General features: G+C 36.5%; 1 protein-coding gene across 4 annotated transcripts in view; it reads right to left on the bottom strand.

Annotated features, from left to right (window-relative positions):
* Positions 1 to 22,623, bottom strand: part of MSH3 (mutS homolog 3) — a 112,116-nt gene that overhangs the window by 24,587 nt on the left and 64,906 nt on the right. For 3 of the 4 annotated variants that reach the window (XM_042822899.1, XM_042822902.1, XM_042822900.1), the window contains 7 exons: positions 20,767 to 20,954; positions 16,713 to 16,881; positions 13,397 to 13,461; positions 11,932 to 12,048; positions 8,329 to 8,436; positions 5,320 to 5,434; positions 1,365 to 1,522 (listed from right to left, as the gene is read on the bottom strand). In XM_042822899.1, the coding sequence (XP_042678833.1) occupies positions 1,365 to 1,522; positions 5,320 to 5,434; positions 8,329 to 8,436; positions 11,932 to 12,048; positions 13,397 to 13,461; positions 16,713 to 16,881; positions 20,767 to 20,954 (920 nt within the window). The remainder of the gene's footprint in view (positions 1 to 1,364; positions 1,523 to 5,319; positions 5,435 to 8,328; positions 8,437 to 11,931; positions 12,049 to 13,396; positions 13,462 to 16,712; positions 16,882 to 20,766; positions 20,955 to 22,623) is intronic. The other variant, XM_042822901.1, reaches the window with a different exon arrangement.

Genomic DNA, 22,623 nt, shown 5'->3' with positions numbered 1-22,623 from the left:
CACTTGCTAGTGAGCACATAACAAAATGGCACTTCCAGTGACCAAATCAATCTTTCTCAATTTTTACGCTGAAAATATCATGCTGTGACAGTCATACATCAGTGGAAAGAGAATACTGAACTTTAAAGAAACAGATTTATGCTCTTATGGTTAGAAATTGAGTTAGTATGAACACCAAAGGGTACTCTATGTTCATCTGAAAACAGAGGAGACAAAAATAACTTTCCAATCATTAGCAACACTGGAATATTTTTGCTGTAAAATAAATTACATCTTATGTATCTCCACATTCACTCAGAAGTGCTTGTTCAATCAACCAGTCAATTACTTTCAATTTAAGTTGAGGGGAAAAAAAAGTTAACTATTTTAAATATTCAGCTCAATTAATTTTGGGACAACAATGCAAGTTCTTTTTTATTTCGTTCAGCTGCCTACCCCTGAAGTGCATCAGAGCACAGTTTTGTTCATTCTTTAAAACGAGTGTGATGCACAAGAACACAACATCTTCATATGATGAAGCAATCCCATATGAGCAATATTTCAAATTCTCCGTGAAAAGTTATTCTGAAGTGCACTGTACCATAGCATTTCAGGAAAGATAATTCTACCACAAATAATACTAATCTTTATGGAACTTAGAGCCATAAATAATTATCCAGTTAAAACGGCATCACAAACACAGAACTTCAGCTGATCAAAATAGATAGAAAAGAGGACGGAAACAGAGACTGGATGATCTACAGTAATTCCTGACTATAAAAAAAAGTTAGTTTAGACTGCACTAGTAATCCTTACAATTTATTCAGCTTTATTTTAAAAATGAGACTGATACCTGACAAGTGAAATGAACTCCCATTAATTCATAGTATGAAAGATACACATCAAGTAATGCATACATAAGACTGATAGTACAGGCAAGAGAATATATGCAGGCCCAAATTCTCAGTCCCAAATATTGAAAGTATGTATGACTAGACTGCACAGCAGAACTGCAACATGATTTTCAGAACTGGCAGCATTCATATTAGGGTGAATATCAATTAGGAATCATGCAGTGGAATACTTGGCTGAGATTTCCATTCAGACAGATGAAGTTAAACGTCTGAATCTTAGTAAGACATAAGAATTAAAGTTCTTATTCTTTAAAGACTCAAACATTCCAAAACAGTTACTGTAGTCAAACAGCTGATTAAAAAATAAAAAAAATCAAACCTAACAATCAGTATACATATTTTAAAATGAAGGAAAAACCTTAAGTATACATTCGAGCATTCTAAATGAAAAATGAAATTCACTTTGATGCATCCCCACACATTCACTGTATTAACAGTTTCATAAGCAAACATGAAATTTCAAAAGATTACCTTGTAAAAATACCATCCACAATGCCAATTGTTGACTCCTCTGCAGGAACATAGGAACCAATCTGTGCCATGACTGTAATCAATGCAACTTGCTTTATATAGGAGCTCTTTCCTCCCATGTTGGGTCCAGTTATTATCATGACCCTTTCACCATCTCTCTGGAAACACAAAACAGTGGTTAAATATATTGACTTCACATGAGTTGCAAATAAGGAAGACTGGTGTGTATGCATTTTTTCAGAGAAATACAGGACATTTCCTTGGGATTAAGCATTCTTTATCTGAGCAGCTTCCTTCATTAGAGTTCATCACATTCACATCTCAAGAGATTATAAAGTCTCACATTGATAAATCTTACTATGATCTCCCCAAGCTGGTGAGAGGGAAGCATAGCAATCAACATTCATTACTTCTGAGCAGTGTGGACAGACTGAGGAAAAATTTTCTTCATCTAGGAGCTAAGAAAGTTCTCCAAGAACTTTCTGCGCAGTTTTCTTCAGAGAAATGGAGAAAAGCTTTCAGAACAGCCAGTGTCATCCGAATTTGTTTGTGATCTGGATTCCTTTCCAGTTAAGAGTTCTTACTGCCAAAATTGGAAAATATCTGTGAGAAAAAGATCTGACCTACGTTAAACCTTTCAACAACCCACATCAAAACAGACAGGCCACTACAAGAAATCCAGGTGCTGATGAATCTAGCAATGCTTGGCTGCAACACAGATGTTGTAATCGTACTGTGTCCAATCTCTGAATGATCGGTGTATCTAATCACTGAAATCCTAAGGAAAATGTTATTAGACACAACAGCTCATCTCAGCTGTAACACTTCCTATAGTACTGAAACCCGCTCTAGAAAAAAGCATATGGCTCCAGAAAAAAGCACTCGTACTCTGTGCAGGAAAATGCTATAGAAATGAAAACTCATCAGTGAACCTATTAAACCTTCTCATGACCTGAATCAAGACTAGGAAATCAAATTATGTAAGGAGTTCAGACAATCAGACTTTTCATTTCTGCTGGGACACACAATGAAATCCAACAATTTACAGTCCAATAAAAAGTCAGCATATTCCCTTGCCCCATGGGAGGTGCAAGGAAGAAAGGACAAGTTCTGCATAACAAATATTTGCCACACTACTTATGAAACCTGGAAGTCATCAGGCACTGTGACAATAAGAAAATTACAATGTTCTCCGCAGAAAAAAGCCTTGTGATCCTTACAGATTTGCTTTTCTTTTGGATCTCCGTTCTTGTCAAAAGGGAAGCAAATAACACTGTCAGAAGACCAACACTGTTATATCATAAACTAGAGCATGCAGACAAGATATGCAACCAGTTATTATATGTAAAAGTTGTTTACCTTTTCTTAAAAACAAACAACAACAAAAATGTGTTCAAAAATAACTTGCAATAAAGTTAAAACACAAAAAATACCATTATCAGGAATAAAGGATGGATGTAATAAAATGCATATGACTATATGGAAACATAATTCTTAACATTTTAGTCTGGAAGATATAGTTCCAATAGTGTTGCTAAAACTTCATTGGGGGCATCACTTGGCTCAACACAAAAACTTACAGATACTGAAAAGCAGAATGAGTTAAACTGCTAAAATCCACAAGTTTCTTGCTCATGTTTGGTGTTCCACCAGGGTCCCTCCAATCATGTTCTGAGATTGGTGGTCTGTCTGCAAGGCCAGCTTTCAGAAAAAATATATATATGCTGGAGCATTAGCTCAGGGAACACATCCACCCTTACAATGGCGTGCAACCTTAAGCCAGTATCTTACTGCAATTTATGGTAGAGATAATGGATGTTTATTTCAAGGCAGAGCAAAGAAAGCTTTCCTAAAGTTAGGTTTCTGACAGCATTTCAGCTGAACCCATGATAGGAGGCACGTTTTCCTACTGATTCAGACAAATCCATTGAAACTAGAGACATTTTAATGAACTGATTCCCACCCACCTCTCATAAAAAAGAGAGAATTCAACAGTAAGAGAGAAGATGATTCTACCATGATTCTTGGCTTTGTAATACGCAGTATTTGGAAAGCCAACATAAGAAGGAGAATAAAGAGAAAAAGTAAATGATGATTACTGAATGAAATGTTGATTAATTTCTAAGTGCCATCTGTCACTATTTCAGAGCTCACAAACAATTCTGGGAATGTTCTATGAAGTATTGTGCAGTATCTATATCACTGTTCCATACTTCCAAATATTTCTGCAGAAATGAATGTAAGTTTGAGCAATGCTTACACCATGGCAATGACTCTACTCTGACATCTGCTACCTTTTCTACATTTAATGTATGAAAAGGCAGATATGTATTCAGAGGTAAGTCACAATCATATTTTTATATTCATTAGGAAAAGAAACGTACTATGTAAAAAAAGATATAGACAAATATTTAAAAAAAATGAAGGAAAAAAAGTAGTTTTTCAGAGAAGAAGAAAAAGAACCATGTAGGTTGCTCCAAAAGTAATGCTTTCTATTTATTTCCATGGAAACTACAACAGGTACAAAGAGCACAGTAACGTTATTTGATAGAGCACATTCTCAGCTACAAAACACAGTTTTTCAACACAGTTGCCACCCTTTGCTATGATTTTTCTGCCAGCACTGAACAAGAGTCTGCATGCCAAGCTCGTAACTTCTACATGGTCTGAAGATGGTTTTTCTTTCACATCATTGCTGCAACTGATGAAACACATCACCCACTGTGATCACATCCACTGGCTTGTCTCTGTAAATGTTCAGCAAGAACCAACGAATGTCAGCAGGTGCCATCTTTTCTGCAATGAGGAATTTAATTCCACACCCTTGCTTCATCCACACCTCCACGTCAGATACTACTCTGTCACAGTGCCTCTCTGCTGCTATCTGTCACACAGCAACAACACATAACAGGATATGTGCAGGAAAGTTCAACCTCTACTGCTGCACCACCAATATCTGCCTCTGACTTCATGGCCCAATGTCACAAATTTGGCATTACTTTCAGAGCATCCCTCATAAAACATGCTCATCAGAAACATATTTTTATATGAAATAAAACAACGTTATGTTTTCAAACAAAGGTAACTGTTTTATACCAAATTTAGCTAATCTACATTATATGGTGTAAGTAATATTGCATGAAGGAGCCCTCTTTGATCTACTGACAGCAATATCAAAAAAGCAGTGATCTTCTCATTTCTCAGCATCATGTTACTTAATTCTCTGTTGCATACAGTAAGTCAGTAGGACTAATGAGTAACACACAATCTGCAGCTACACACTGGGGATCTTTATCTATGTTATTATTAATGGCTTCTTAAAATTACTATGCAATATACAGAGTGTATACAATACTACAGATTTAATAGTCAGAACTCCAAATTTGCATGATCAAATTAAGAAATACTGTATGAATTCTGTGTTTGCAGAGAGAAAGAAAATGCGTAGCACCTTAAAAAAAAATATGAGCTATGTTAGAAATAATTTGGAAAACTGACCCTGTAAACGTGACACATGAATTTAAATGGTTAATAATTTTATACATTACATTCCTTTGGAAAAACAACAATTAAAAACAAACAAATTTGAGATAAAATTCCTACAAAAATGCACCTTCCCTTTAATGGCACTGGTAATAATCCTGTAATTATTTACTTACATTTCAAAAGTAAGCATTCAAAACTTTCATTTTCCTAATTTTCAGATCATCTTTTTTCTTCTCTTTTATTATTTTTGTTCCATTAAGCCCAAACAGGGTTGCTAAGACAGACTTTGACTGCACGGTAACTGCAAAAGGACACAGCTGATGTGGCTGCGTGTAGCAGCATCTCTCTGACATGAAAGCATGCAGCCAGGTCTAAGATTAAATTATTTATTTTAACTTCCTGGCCAGGAAACAAATCACAGATTCCTTCCCCTGAGTGATTTAAGCTCAAAGGGTATCTCAGTACTTACTGATAGGTTAGTGGTGTTTGGAACATATTGATCCTGTTCTCCCAGTAATACATCAATCACAGGGTGCCTGCCATTTTTTATAATTATTTCTTGCTGATTATCTTTCACAACTGGTCTGAAAAAAAGAAGACATGTTACCTTCAGCATGCACTGTAATTGATTACTTAGAACTTCTGTAACTAAACCTTGATGGGGGACGGTAATCTACAATGCAGATTTTCCTGAAAATACACAAATGATGCATAGAAAAAGAATTCATGCTGGCAAGTATTTCTAAAGATTAGCTTCATTTGGTTTGAAAAGTATCAGCTGATTAGGTTGCGATATTTTGAAGTATTTACATATTTTTTCATTATCTAGAAAACAGATTCTGAAGAACCATTATGAACTAAAAACTGAACAAGCAATAGCAAAGCACCCTAACTGAGGACAGTAGACATCTGACCTCTCAGTGCTGCAGCACCTCCTGCGAATTTTCACCATTTATGGATACATTTGATGTTCTCAGGATGATCCTGGACATCAACTCATGCAGCCTGCTATGGGAGCAAGCCTTGGCTGGCACAGAGTTAGCAAAGAAATTTGTTCAACTATGTTTTTGTGACTGACCACACACAGACCATAAAAATCAAAGACAACAGTAGGACAGAGTTGTAGTTCTATAAACACAAGCTGCACTCATATTTGGCAGCAACTTCCAAACATGTTCAAGAGTTGCCACAATTACTGTCTACAAAAAGAACATACTAAGCTGAAACTCTGAAACGAAAGTCTCTTTTTAGAAATAAATCCACAAACCAGGCTGATGGTAGCTGTATCTTCTCTCAAAATCGTTTAAGGAAAAGTATTGTTTCAAATGGCTCCACTTAGCTACAGATTAGACTATATCCAAGGACACTACTAATACAGCATCCATAATTCTGCATTACATACCAGTCTGAAAATTTCCACCTCAAAAAGCTGTGTGATCTTCACACAAAAAATGCAAATCAGCATAGTTGCTAAATTATTACTATGATTTATTTTTTGGGTTTTTTTTCTGCAACCTAGTTCTCTTTTTTCATCATAAGTGAAGATCAACATTCAGTGGAGAGGTAAATACAACTTAATGCCTCTCCAACATTTTCCTTCATAAGTACTCTGTGAAAAGAGCAGTAACTTAGGAAAGTGGCAATTGCTGAGAAGAGAATACTCAAATAAAACCACAGAACTAATGCTAAATGATCCATATGGTATTTTAAAATTCTGCCCTCATCTTTGGAAATCATAACTTTTTTTTTTTCTTTAACTATTTAGATCTCCTTCCACATGACTGTGAGACAGGACCTAGTTTCAGCATGCTGTGGTCCTTGCTGCCTGTTCTGGTTCCAAACAGTGGGGTTTGAAGAAGCAGAGCCTCATTCTAAAGGTTTCTCCTATGTCTCCACAATGAGACAAGCATATGTCATGCAGTGGGAAAAACCTGAATTGCTTTGGAATGCACTACACATGGTTAAGTCATGGAAAAAAAAAATCACCATCTGCAGAGTAGACAGCACAAACATTACGTGACGATGTCTAGGCTACCTACACTACCGTCTTCATACACGTAACTTTGCTGCCTGAGAGCCCTGACTTAGTTTATCTTCCACGTAAAGGAAGAGCCTCCCATCACAGGTTTCCCACAATGCCTTTGGAAACTGTAAGAGGTGCTTACCTCTTTCCAACAGCTGTGGAACATCTGGTAGGATGATTATAAAACTATCCTTACTCAGACAAAAAAGCCTCCTCTGAAATGTTTGAATTAGTTAACATGAAAGTCCCCTTCAAAATTATTGACATCTTCCCTGTGGCTGAAGTTGAACTGAGAAGACTCCTCCCTGCCAGTTTGCAAGCTGTTAGCCTCTCTTTAACATCCAGTGAATTATTTAAACTCTGTACAGTGAATTGATAAGATTTCTGCTTGTTTTCACATCTGAGTATACAAAAATAAGGGCGCAGTTTGATAGAATTTGATTTTGATAGAAGCACACAAGATCCCAAGACTCCACAGGAGATCAGTATTATCTGTAATGCTGCATAAAAGCAGAAGCATATGTAAATCGATTTCCCTTCATCGTCATACATTCAATACACAATGTGTTGTATTTCCACAAGTCTCAAGCTTCACTAATTCAGATGGCTGATGTCCATAAGTAACTGATCATTTGTGCACAGCCTCACAGTGAAAACATTTACTGGAGACTAGGGACTGGAAATCAACTCTTTAGAGAGCTGTCTGAAATAAACCTAAGAAATAGTAACTAGCAGCCTGTAGGACAGCACTAACAAGTGTGTGTCTGTGGGGATGGAGACCTCTTAGTATGGAAACGGGCACCCTAGAGAGTGACTGTCTTTATGTGAAGGCAAGATAGGGCTTGTGATGATAAAGGAACACATAAGGTACAAGGTGGACATGCTCACGAAAAAGCTTTGAACCAGTCTCTAGGGAAGCAAAGGGCTCATATCTCCTCAGCACACAGAGCAAGAAGGACAGCCTTGGTACCAGTAGAGACCTAGGCTGCACTGCCTGGTGTGCATGAGCAGGTCTTTGTCAGAGGGATGTGAGCAGCTCATCTTAGCTAAACACCCTAGGATCCTTGGACACTACCACTGCTCTAGCAGGTGGGACCTATCTTCACCTGAAATACATCCATGAAACAAGCTTCATACACCATAGAGTCTTTAATACTAGAAAGATAAAAATAAAACAAAAATTTCCAGGTGAAGTTCAATGTATATAATGTATCTTTAAGATATTGTCTGCCAGACTCATGTAGAGCAAGAGACAGGCAAACAGAAGTCAACAAATATGAACAGCAATGTTTAAGGATTTGGAACACAGCTAGAAGCATGTGCAAAATCAAATTAAGATGAAACGATTGTAAACAGTTTTAATTATACATACTGTGCTACATATACTCAACTCAAATTTACTTTAAAAATTCAAATTCCATATAAAATCCTAAATAAAAATTAAAAATTGATTACCTGCAGTAGTCTCCCTGTTTAGCCACCTGTGCCAATGAGAACAGACAGTCGATAGTTGCTAGGTGACCAATCGCTTTAGATACGGGATGATAATGCTCACTAAAATGGCTATACCAAAACAGGGGAAAATAGCAGGAGGAAATAAGAAGAAAAAATTAATTCCATACAATTACAGATGTATTTTCAAAATATACTCCACCCAAGTTTTTCAAAGGGCTCCCATGGTCTTTAAATTACTTGAATTCAAAGCTCCCAGCAGTGTATTAAGTTACAATTTGATGACACAATCTTAATCAAGATGAACTTCATGATCCTATTGTAACAGTGAATTATTTTTAAGTGCAACACTCAGACAAAATGAAATTCACTAGATAGCATGTATAGGGTCTGCAGTTGATCCCTGCTGCCTAAATGAGGTCTGTAAAAATGCCTGTTTATCACAGTGGTATCTGTATCAATTCACTTCAATCATAAGTAAAAAATATATATTATAAAGTGCCTGATCACAGGAACTGCCTGCAATTTCAACAGAAATTGTTATTTACAACAGAAAATTTGGGAGTTAGTTTTCCATTTATGGTACTGTTTCCCTCAGTGCAATGATGAAATTACCAGGAGAAAATAGTTTTCAATTGGCTTCATTCTCTTACTACTTATGAATTTCTTTTCTCATCTGCCAAGCTCAAGGAAACAATATGGAATATAAAACTAGAAAGGAAGCAAAATCTGAGGGTGAGAGTAGACTGTTGCATGCTACTACCAGCTCTGAAAACAGCAAAGAAAACATAAGAAGCAACAGATCTAACATAGAGAGATTAAAATATGTCAATTCAAATTTACATGGCTAATTTAGTGGCAATAATTATTTAACAGACTAAATTACAGTATTTAAAATCATAGAATTATAGAATCGTAGCATTGCTCAGATTGAAAAAGACCTTCAAGATCATCAAGTCCAACCACAACCTAACCATATTACCCTAACTCCAACAGCCCTCCACTAAATCATGTCCCTGAACACCACATCCAATTGGTTTTTAAACACATCCAGGAACGGTGACTTAACCACCTCCTGGGGAGCTTATTATTCCAGTGCTTAACAACCCTTTCTGTAAAGACGTTTTCCTAATATCCAACCTAAACCTCCTGTAGCACAACTCGATGCCATTTCCCCTCGTCGCCAGAGAGAAGAGACCAACCCCGCTCTCACTGCAAGCGCCTTTCAGATATTGGAAGAGAGCAATAAGGTCTCCCCTCAGTCTCCTCTTCCCCAGTGTAAACAGCCCCAGTTCCTTCAGTTGCTCCTCGTAGGGCATATTCTCCAAGCCTTTCAGCAGCCTTGCTCCCCTTCTTTGAACCTGATCCAGCACCTCAGTGTCCTTTCTGGACTGAGGTACCCAAAACAGCTAGAGAAGAGCAAATTGGAATGCGTTTCTCATTTCTAACAAATAAACATAATTGCTGGGTTCCTACCAAGAGGCTGAGCCTTGCTCACGCTCATGGCATCACATTCAGCATGACCCAGGTACCAATGAAGGGAATGGAAAATGATGGCTTTGCTCCTATAGCCCTTACAGAACTGGTGTTAACACAAGAGTCACAAAAGGTGACTTTCAGGCCTCACAACTGTTTTGAACAAACTCATTTTGAAAAATGTTTTGAAAAAAACACTGTTTTGAAAAAACTCATTTTAATACTCACCAAAACAGGAAATTTAGTACATCATTCAGCATCTAATCATCATAGATAATTTCCAGAGTGTTTAATCACTAGTTAAATAGTAATATTCCAAAATATTGCTAATGTCTTTCATAGGGGTGGTCAACCTGTGGTTCTGGAGATGCATAAAGATCACAAATCCAAGAGTTGCTCCTAGTCTTGTGCTGTGTCAAGACTAGCAGCGGGAATCTGCTGACAGTTAATTGGAAACCGTCACAAGGTAAGAAAAATAATTAACACAGGCTGCTGGGGGTGCATCTGCACATTACAACTATGTTAGCACCTGCCAGAGATATCCTGAACAAATTCCTTTCCTTCTCACTAGTTCCAGCCACCTGCTTCCAGCTCCTCCATCCTCAGAAAAGGATGCTCCTGCTGAGAAGCCTGCTCATGGAGCTAAATGCTTCAAAATCTGTTCTTTCTTTTGCAGAATCACTGTAACTCCAACCCTGCTCACTGTCTGAGTGCAGAGGTCCCAATGCTGTCAGCAAGGAGTCTCTACACATACAGAGAGGTTAAGAGCACCTGGAGAAGGACATTCTTAAATGCATATGCAGGCCAGTCCTATTGTGCAACACGAGGTGGGACCCTTAGGAGAAACCATTCTATCCTATCACACATGACCCAAAACTGGAGCAGCCAAGTCCACCACATCATACAGATATGGAACACATATCCACCACAGAAATATTCTGATACTTAAGTATCTGCATCATTAAGTTTGATTGCTCATCTTCACAAGACAAACAGTGGAGTCACTCTTTCTATTCTGTATTTAAATCAGAACACAGTAGAATCAATGATATACAAAAATGCAACCTTTTTTAAAGAAGATGACTACAAAAGGCCTCTCACATATGACATATAACATACACGTAAGTAGAAGAAAAGGAGATTTCAACACAGCTATGTTTACTTTCAGAAATTTAGCATGATGGTAGATCACAGTAGATAAAAAGTCTCTCATGTTGAGACAGCTTCAGAGGGAACTTGCTAAGTTTCAGTAGTGGGGACAAAACCACAACTGAAAGTCACGCAGTAATCAGTGCACAAGATTAGGAATAATTTCAGTGGTCTGTAACTTGTGGAAGAGAAAAAATAATTTATAGCCTGACACTTGAAAAATCAAAGGTATTCAGAAATTGAGAAATCATTTTTAAACTTCCAATTTGAAAATCTTTCAGCTGAACAGTCACATAAGTGTCTCTGCAACTCTGATCTGAGATAAACAGATCTTGAACTCCAGTTGTGAAGCATAGGAATACCCCAATTACCTTCTAAGAAACAGATTCACAATCAGTTGCAGTTAGTATACAGCTGTGGTGGCTCACACTGACCCAAGAGATTGTCTTAATCTCTTAACTCTGAACATTTCCTGTCCAAAAACTGTGAGAAATGCTGCAAAGTACTTTTTCTTTTAGTGTGGGTATACTTAACTGTGAAGCCATACAATTTATCAATTCATATTGAAAGAGAATTTGTTTAGCTTATATAATAAATTCTTATTTCTCCTCATTTGCATTGTGCATCACTAATAAAACTATTAGATTCCATTCCACTCATATACAGTGAGTTGCACTTTAAGATTCTTAGTGTTGTGATAATAACTTTCAAACTTTGAGAGCCACACATACTTAAAAATGTATTTTCATCAGAATTTCAAAATGTGGAGATATCACTACTGCTGTCAGTTCTCAATCAGTTTTATGTTCTTGCCTTAAAATACTTTAAGAACAATATTTTGATGATATTTAAAATTTGCTCAGGGTAAAATAACAATCAATTTTTTTTTTCTTTTTAAGAAAAAGATCTTTCTTTTTCTGTTCTTGTAGTAAAAATAATATAAAATACAATACAATGATAAGGGTTATGTTGTAAACTCACTCTAGAAAACGCAGCCACTCAGCACCACAGTCAAGGACTAGCTGCTCCCGAAGCTGATTGAGATGTCTGTAATGTTTTATAATAAAAGGAGAGTGGAAACGGCTGACAGCTTTTGTGCTAGAAGAGAGAAAAAGCCAAACAAGAAGTCAAGGTTACTAAGCAATCAGCTATAACGTTTACATTCAAAATTAGATAAATTTTCTTATTCTCTGTGAGCCTTGAAAACGTATGTCATATTAAAAAAAAGAAGGTATTTTAATGCAGTAGTAAACTCTTTTGATGCCAGTGGTCTGTCTGTACTGTGAATAAAGTAATTGGTTTCTGCACCACCGCCCATTCAAAAAGCTTTTAAAAGCTTTTTCACAAAGTAGTACATGTCAGCATCGGGTACATGTTTCACAGAATTCTGTTCAGCCATACACTGCACAAATTGATGACTTTCCTGTTACCAATCAAGTATACAAAGAACTCCCAAGAAAAAGATCAGCTTAAAAAGGAAGACTATGACAAGCCTGACATAAATGTGTTGAATGCAGAGTTCTGTACGCATACAAGTTTCTGTTTGAGGCACTTGCTATTTATCCATATATTCTAATCAAGAATGCTGTCCAGCATTCTCAGACATTTTTTAATTCTGAGGTTTGGGTTGTTTTTTTCTTTGTTTTGTTTTTCAAAATCCAGATTAACTGTAATTTGCTCCTCCTTATCTTACTTCTGGCTAATCTGTTTAGTTCAAAGTTGATTCAATTCAATACTGATCTCTTGTATAAGTCAATAAAAACACTTCACAGTTCACTCTGATTATGCCAGTTTCAGGTGATAGAAATCTGGGCTCACACATTATAACACTAAGGTATTTGACCTGGTTAAATAATAAAACAAGTGACTGAAAAGGAAAAAAAGCCAATTATGTAGTTCATTCCATCTCTCTACTGGAAAAATTATCCAAAAATGTCTAAGAATGTGATTAGGTAATACTAAATAGCAAGCCAAGCAATGTTTGTGTATATGAGTAAAATGTCTTTTCACATGAAATATAAGTTTATTGAGACATACACACAGATCTATGCATGCTAACCGTTACCTTTCTAAATAGAATGAGAACAGTTATCATTTTGAGAGGCTTATATCTACTAACTACAGGAATAATTCAACCAAAACAACAGTTCAGACACCAGTATATATACATGATGTTAAAAAATAAATATATATATATGTGTATATATATATATATATATCTCAATAGGGATATATCACATTAAAACATTTCAAGAATTTTTAAGAAAAACTTCAAAACTTATTATAGCAGTAAATAAATATAATCATTTGGTTTAGTTGGGTTTTAGTTTAAAAATAAAAAGTACATGGAGCAACAAGAATGTGTTTCAGGTTAAAATTAACACCAAAGTACCACGTTTATTCTTATTTTTCAGAATAGAACAAACTTGAAATATATTTTACATACCTACTAACCATAACCCAGTTAGATGGCACAGATGATATACGGGAATTTTTTACTTCTACCAAAAACTAAAATAAACAGAAATGCAGTATTAGACATCACAGGTTGTTAGGAAGACAACAGAACCATATTTTCTTCCTTTAACAAGAAATCTGCCTATGTCAAAGGAAAACCATGTTTGACCTGAAGGCTGCGTAGACCAGGAGCTAATGTTCCTTTTCCCCAGATGTGAGGGTTATGACATTAATATTTTCTATCAGCAGCTCCCATCCTAAGCTGTTCCAGTGCAGTGACCCCTTGCTGAAGCTTCTCTGCCCTCCTCCAATCACTAACGTGCGCTTTTCACCTCCCTCCCACCAAGACAAAACCAGATCAAAGCTATTAAGTGAGTCCTGTTATGTGATCTGACCTAGCTGTGTACCCAATCAGCACACAATTTATTTACATAGCACCTACATTATAATCCACGTGTGCTGAGGATACTCCACATCAGAGCCTTCTGAAGGATCAGTGATTTACACTGAGCATGCTCATCTGTGACATTTCACAAACAAGAACTCAAAATCTCAAATGCCAGCACTTTATCTACAGTACATTACTTCAAATTTAGATACACTTGAGGTCAGAAACAGAGGGAATAGGGTAAAGCAGCAGTAATGCTAAGAGGCTCAGAAAAACAAAAATTATATCATGTGTTATTGCAATATTTTATATGATTCATATTGATTATCTTTACAGCACTGTGCTGAAGTCCTAGATGTTAAAGAATTGAGGCTTTCTCAAATAGAAGAATTTACTTGCAAAATGAATTTCTATCAGAGATTAAATTAACCCAGAATCTGATCACCTTTACAGTAAACCATCAGACTCTCATCTCAGAAAGCTCCTCCATTACAGCTGGAGTGATTTAGATAAAACCTTCCCTCTCTCACCAGAATAGCTAGCAACCACCTCCAAACACAAAGAATAATCCTAAAATGATCACAAATTTCCACAGAGAACATATGATAATAGTTCTTAACTCGTTTAAGAATATTAAAATATTTGATACTGTAGAAATTTTTAAAATCCATAATAATGTGAGATAACATGCAAACAAATAGAAGAGGAGATCTATAAAGATTTGAAAATAAGCCAACTGCTGCTAGTGATAGCATTGCTGCTGTTGTTCTGATATTAGATTTTTTTGGAAGTTCATTTCAAAATAATTAAATATGACGTGTTCACAAAAGGAAGACAGAAAATAATCTACATTTAGTTTACATTGGATGCCTAACTGAACCCAAGACAGCCTAAGTGAAAACAGGGTTTAATTGCCTGGTTTGTTTGTGTGGCCAGTGAGAAACCATGAAAGAAAATGTGACCTCCTTCAAAACAACAAAAGCATTAGCACTAGTTTTTTCACCATTTAAATCTTAGCTCTATCTTAGAGAAATAATGGAAGCATTAAATACATTGAGATCAATGAACTGTTTATGCCATTGTAGGAAGCAAACATTTGCAAAATTTCTCTTTCAACCCTGCCTGAAACAAATAACCATGCTGTCACCATCTAGACAGCTTTCTGTTCTGTTTAGCATCTCTAACAATTGACAGTAGAGGCATGGAAACAAAAGATAAGATAGATAAAGGTGTGACTCCTTGTGTGTTGGAAAAGGTGTGCATCATCTGGAGATTCATCAGAGTACTAATAGACACTTAGCAAGAGTTAATAAACTATGCGCTGACTGAATATCTAATGACATGCTCGCAAAAACAGGTATAGGAGCTCACATTAAACAGCAAATAGTTAGAATTCATTTTTCCCCAAGTTGTTTCCTTGCAGTTTCACTCTCCTCCAGAACAAACGAACCATAAACCTACTTCTGCCCAGGCCAATCACTAAGAAGTTTTGAACACTACTACAGCTGCAGCATGGTACAAGAATGTAAGAATACACCAGACTGATCTGGGGAAGAAAGACCTAGCTTGAAAGAGACTCTTCCTATTCCCTGCTCCTCTAACTCGATTCTCTTTCCATTAATGCCTCACCTTTAGTGCCATTCCTCACCTCAGTGATGATCTTCTGCAATGCTTTTTCTGCTGCCTCTTTTGATGTCACCGAAACACTCATCCCAGACATAATTAGGTAACAGCTACCCATAATTTTCTGCTCCTTTCAAGACACAATTCTCAGTTCACAATGGATTACAAGCTATCAACTCCTACAAAGACCTCCTCTCTTAAAAATGTACAAGCTGACTTGTGGCTTTTGAAATTGTCAGATTCAGTTAGTATCTGGTTACACCTCAGACTGTCCTCTGTCTTTAACCAGGCCTTCTTTTCTCCCTTCCTCCATACAACTGTCATTGTCCACCTTTGCAAACCAACCCATACATGAGAAACATTTCTAATCCTGGCTCTTCGCTTCTTCCTGAAATTCTGTTTTTTCTTTGCTTTTTTTCTTTGACTTCAGCATCCACGCTGATGGCTTACCCAACTTGCTATCTGCTCTCCTCAGTGTCACCATAAGAGGAATATTCACCTGAGCTCTTCAGCATGCTCTTCTCCCCATTCTAATTGGCTAATCTCTTTTAACCCCAACTCTCATGCTATTTCCTCACCGCATCTCAGTGTTTCTTTCTTTTCCCAGTTTTCTGTGGATTTTTCCCCAAACTTCCTGTTAGTTCCCAGATGATAATGCTGTACAGCTCTGCCTCACTGCTCCTTTCAATACCCTTACAAATCTCTGCAGAACTGTTTTCCCTTTATTTTGTGCTGAACTTCTCAGCTCACTGAAGCACGACCTGTCCACGCTGGCACAGCATCTAGCACACAAATGCTCTGTCCACAACCACTGTTTCTAAGAGTGAAAAATAGTGAAGTAACATCTATCACTAATATTAATGTTGTTGTTCTTCTCTTCTGTCTTTCAAATTAGTCTTAATCAGTACTTACAAAATTATTCTACCATTCCCCAAATTAACCTAATGCCATGTCTCTAGGTTCTCTGAGAATATTTCTGCACTTAATAGCCACATAATTAACCTCAAAGTATGCAACTGTTTTTACACATAGGACAAAGTAAAGCATTACAGAGCTAAATCCAACTTCACTAATGTATTTTTTGTTCTTTAAATAGCTAAAGTAAATTGAGTTAACAAATACAAAAAAAGTGTCCCTGTCAGAAAACTCTTCTTCAAAGACATACAAAAGCATACATTAAGAAGACCGCATCAAATATCATACAAACTGAAGAGAGTTCCAGCTAAGGCCCAGCCTTCCGCTATTTTTCAGTAGTGTACAAAGATACAGTCACAAATCACAGACATTGTATTACCTCTTGACCAGAAACTGTAACATATTCTGCAGAAGGATTCTTAATTTGTTCACGAATTTCCAGAAGATGTAATTGGATTTTAGCCAACACCTCCAGGATCTCTTCCTTTTTATTTCTGATGACAGGGAAATCTGTAAGGTCTTTGAATAGTTGGGTTTTATCTCCAGTCCTATCCATAAGAAGTGTAAGAAAAAATAACAGTAAATCCAAAAATGCATTCCCTATTTACCAGCTACATCTTCATTTTTATTAATTATTCTCATCTGTTTTAACACTATCTTTATTTCTTTTTAAATTCCATTTGGTCATAGTGCAGCACGTTTATCAGAAACTGTCATACACACTACATAAACAGAGAGGCAGTGTGCATACAAACTATCAAATGCTACACAAAGACAGCTCCAGAAAATGTTTTCAGAACTCCTTCCAAATCTAACACATTATGCGCATTCTTCTCTTGTTTTATTGATTTGGTTTGGCTTTTTTTTTTTTTCTGTCTCCTCTGAATGTGAATTCTGAAGCTTTCCCCTCATTCTCCCTTGATCCAGCAGTGCAAAAAAAAAGAAAGCACAAGTTGTTCCTTTATTTCTCAGTTTGTGTTTCTGGAATGCAGTTGCTGTTTCACTCTGCAGCATCTTGAGTACAGGCAAAATCTTTATCAATACTAAATGTGGAGTTCTGGACAATTTCTGTACAAGTTGTTAACAATTTGTTCATGGATTCAGAATTTGCCAAATTTGGGCATATTTCCATGAAGACTGCAAAGAAAAATCCTTCCCACAAAGCCTTCATCAAAGTACGAGGGCTGCTCTGAAAGCAGTGCCTCCTATTTTATGATGTTGGCCCACAACAACAGAGGCGGATGTTGGTGGTACGGCAGCATGAACTGAACCTTCCCACCAATATCCCGTTACGTGTCACTGCTGTGTGACACATGGCAGCAGAGGGGCAGTCTGACAAAATGGTGTCTGACATGGAAGTGCATCTGGAGCAAAGGAGTGTCACTGAATTCCTCCAGGCAGAAAATGTTGCACCAATTGACATTCATAGATGCTTGCTGAACATTTATGGAGACAAACACTGGATGTGAGTACAGTGAGATGATGAATGGTGTTTCAGCAGTGGCGACAGTAACAGCTGTTCACTTCTGTGGATGCAGATTGTTGTGAGTGCAGCATGCAGGCTCACGTTCATTGCTGGTGAAAATGCATAGCTAATGGTGGTGACTGTTGAAAAGTAGCATTTTGCAGCTGAAAATGTGCTCCATCAAATAATGTTCTTGTGTTCTTTGTAGCTGCTGCAGTTTCCATGGAAATAAGTAGGAGGCAGTACTTTCAGAGTGATATATGTGGAATGTAATCAGAAGTTTTTCAGATGAGCTTTCTTCTTTTCACGTTAAAAGATTTACCTGAATATTTTTAATATATGCAAAACAATGTTCTTTAACAGGCTCAGTATGAGAAAGTGACAGAATTGTTTTGACTGCATTATCTTAGTTCAGAACTGAAACCTGAAAAGAAAATGCTATTCAAATGTTTAAAACTGTGAAATTGAACAAATTATTACAAATAAGCTTGTCATCAAAAATAAGCAAATAAATACCTTAATAGCAGGAAAACAATAGAAAGTAGTGCAATCAGTACGAAGTTAACTGTATTACATATTTGTATTTTAGAGCAAGTACAGAACAGTAACTGTTAGTTACATAATTTCCCTCAAATTTTATATTTGGAGAGTAATTAGGAAATGAGGTAATAATATATGGAAGAGATGAAGAATTCCAGTGTCCTGACCAATTGGATATCCTTTTCTCTGAAAATGAATTCACAGTTTGACCCAGCGACCAGGCAGGTAACTCAAAAGCGGTGTTCAAATTTTGCATTACATGGACATAGCTATTTTACAAGTGACAGTAAAGACACCATTTTAAAATACAATACTAATTTTTAGGAACAATTTTGCGCTAATTAGACTTGTTTCCATGGGAATGTAAGGAAAAAAAGATCTCTATAGCCAGCAGCTGATAGCAAAGACTATCACTGCTACGTAATGCTTACCAAAAATGCAGAAGTTGAAAGTTTAAAACAAGATAAAAATCACAAATCCATCCCAAAAAGCTCTTGGAACAGAGTTTTGAAAAACACTACACCATATACTAAAATTAACAAACGATGCACGTGTGTGTCTAAGTGTCTGTGCACATATGTATGTCAATAGTCATCATAATTATTATGAGAGGTTTTTGAGCAATAATAATATGGTCACACAAGTTTGATGTGACCAAAATGAAAATTATTCATCTTGAGTCTTCATCTTGAATAAATGAATGCAAATAAAATCTATACATTCTGTAGTTCTACTTTTACTACTGTATCTTACTTTTTTGTATGCTACTCTAAAATCATCATAACAGCAACAAGAAAACACATATACATTTTTACCTTAAAATAAATTTGGCAGAATTAAAATAAATTCTGTTTTGACATAAACTGCCAAAACTATAATTGGACACCTTGCATCAGGAGAAATCTTATAATTCCACCTGTCCAACAGACAGCAAATGTTTCATCCCTTCTCAACTTCCAAATTTATACACTTTGTCTGCAGTTAAGAAGCAAACGAAGGAAGTCAGAGGTTTTAATCTTGCATTTTTCAAATCTCAGCAGGAGAAAGATGATAAAGATTTTATACATAAAGTGGATATATATTCTTAGTCTGCTGGTGGAAAAAAAAACAATAAAAAATATGCTGATTCAATATAATGAAACATTAGGCTATATCTTGCATATTTCATAAAGAATCCACAGATATACCAATTAAATCTCATAGTATAACACACATACAATGAGGAAAATGCTCAAAGTAGAATGAAATTTGCTATAAGAGGGAAGTTCAGGGTGACCTGAGCATAAAGCCACATTGTATTCATTATGCATTCAGAATGTCTTTCCCACAAACATGTTGTGTAAACAAAAACTACAGAGAAAGGAGACAAAGACCCAGCAAAGGCAAGTGTTCAGAAAGGTTGGCTGCCTTTGTGACTAGCACCAGGAGAGAACTCTTTTTAGATAATTACACTGTTCCAAAAAGCACTGAGTCTTACTGGCCACAAGATGCTCTCCCCCAAGTTTGTACCAGACAGGCATCACTTCCTTAACTGAATCCATGTTCTTGCTTCATTATTTTGCATTTAAGCTTCTTGTCCTCTTCCTCCGGTGGTTAAAACCAGGATTTAGGGTTAACAGTGTAGACAGCAGTACTTCCAAAGAAGCAGTATACACAATAAATTATTTGCAGCCACTCTCCCATATAATGCAAATTCATTACAATTTCTTTGTCTACCTTTTTGTGGGGAGAGGGGTGGCAAAGAAGGACAAAATTAAGCCAAAAGGACAAATACAGACTACAGGAAAGTAATTGCAGCTGAGCACATCTTAAGACTGAGCTCAATTAGTCATTCTGCACAGTTCAAGAACAGGGCAGTAACCCCAGAAATGCTGTAAGCAGACGTAAATCCCACAGGCTATGTGGAGTCTTCAGAATTACTGAACTCCATATTCTCATCATTAATGAGTATATAAAGAGACAAAAAAGCAACAACAATAACAACAGAATGGGAGGATGGCCTCAAAGATTTGGTGAATTTTGAAAAAAATTGTAAAAAAACCATGTTCCTGGCAGCAGAGCAGCTGCTCCATTAAATGTCAAGTCTCTCTTTAAAAAAATAGCTTATCTATCTAAATTTTAAAAAGCAAATATTTGTTAAACGAATTAATATGTGCAAAACACTGTTTGCTCAACATTTGTTCACCCAAACAGCTGAAAAGGTTTCAAATTTTTTTTTTTTCAGCCTGAAGCACATACCCACAGGGCAAAATACTTGCTCACCTAGTTTATCTTAAAAAACAAACTGCAAGAAGCTCTGCATTAACTGAAAGTAACGTGCAGAAATATATACACTAAAATATAAAACGAGATGCATACTTCACACAACTGAATGTACTTAGCCAGAAATCCTATGAAGCATGGAAATTCACCTGTTTTCTCTACTTACTTAGCTGCTTCTTCATTAAGAATCTTTAAATAATGTTTTACTGGGGAGAGAAGTTCTGGGATTTCCAGCAGTGCATTTTGTAACAGAGGAGATTTCACATGAGATTGTATGACTGGAACAAGAGCTTGAATTTCCAAGTCCAGACGAGACAGAGTGCTGACAATCAAGAAGAACTCTTGGGTTGAACACTGAAAATGAAGCAATATCTAAATCATTATAGTGTACACTGTCATTAAACCCTGCTTTTTTCAGGATTTTAAAAACCAGACAAAGTACAGTTAAGGCATATGCACTGCAGTACAACTACAGAATCTTACCACATTCATAGCATTAATAAAATGTGCTAATTGATAAATAAAAAATGCTTTAATTGTTTCAACCACTATCTTTAGGATCAGTCCAGAGCACTGTTGTTATTACTGGGTGAAGATGTGTAACATACATGCAGTACACAACAAGCAGAAAAACAGGCTGATAGTGTGTGGCAGAAAACAAACAGGCTGAGTATTTTCATGAATATCACAACATATCCATGCAGCCTTCTGCATTTATATGCTGCCATCTGAATCCCTTGGCTATAGTTTTGGCAAGAGAGTTTGGAAAGGCAAGGTCAAGTGCAGAAAGGGTGAGGTTTGGCACAAGAACACAGAGAAGAAGAAACCAGAAGTCACTATCGAGAATGTTAGTAGCTACTGCCAGCTTCAGTGCCTAGCTGGTTTCTGCCAGGGCTATGTGACAAGATGGATCCATCACAGAATTCCTAGCAACCCCATGTAATGGCCCTCAATTGCACTTTTCTAGGTAAGGAAAGAAGGAGAAAACAAGCACTCACTCTTCTTCCACCCTCTCCTACGTACAAAGGTATGAAAAAGATTTTTCTGTCTCCTTCAGGCAACTGACCAGGGTATTATTGAAAGGGAATCTCTCAGAGAGTAGCCAGCAACATGCAGTGCTTTCGGAGACTGCTTCTCAACACCCACAGAGCAGGAAAACTGCATACAGTTCCTTTAAACAAAGCATCTCACAAAAACCAATGACTTCTTGAAGAAAAGTAAGCTTGCATTTGTGCTGCAACACATGCACATGCAAAATCGAACCACACTCCTGTGAGATGCATAACATCTTATCCTGGTTTACTGGGATCTGGGACATTTACACTTCAGAAAGTTTGAAAAACAAAGTTGCCAATAAAGAAATATGCTTATAATCTTTTGCATTTTGGTTGACAGGTACCTGACAATAGGAATATGTAATTTAACCATGATGTTACAAAGACAGGTTACATTCTGCATGTTTTCAGAAAACTCAGGTTTATCTTTGTTTCAGATACATGAAAGGTAGGGTGGAACACACCTACTAGGTGGTTTCTCCACAACTGCTCAGTTGTACAAGAGTTTTCTTTTTGTCTAGACTTGAGCTCTTAATACTCCATGAAAATATGTGCTACCCCCTTCCTTTCAAAAACTAATCCACAAAGCACTAAATCTCACCATACCAAAGTTTTATCTGGTAGCCTAAATTTCCCTTCCGTTAAATTAATCCAAATATCTCTACTTATACTCTTTTGTATTACACTAACTCCCCTATCTTTGCTATTAACACCCTACAAATATCTCAGAGCCTTCTGTTGCCTTTTAATGATCAATTTAACCAAACTATAATCTTTTAATCCTTCTTCATAAACAACCCATTATTCATTCTCATGAAAATTTCGTTTTACCCCTGTGCTTGCTGCAATTTATCAACATATTTCTGATAATCTGGAACCTGTTTATAAAAGCTATGACAACAAAATAAAACAAAATAATAACACAGTAAATCTGTCAATGGCATTTGAAGTCACAGCACAAAAGAAAG

This window comes from Centrocercus urophasianus, unplaced genomic scaffold (genome assembly GCF_019232065.1).
Source record: "Centrocercus urophasianus isolate 14NV4802_14NV808 unplaced genomic scaffold, USGS_Curo_1.0 seq_21, whole genome shotgun sequence".
NCBI classification, from domain to species: Eukaryota; Metazoa; Chordata; class Aves; order Galliformes; family Phasianidae; genus Centrocercus; species Centrocercus urophasianus.
Note: the sequence above shows the minus strand (reverse complement) of the source record. Positions and strands in the feature narration are given on the sequence as shown.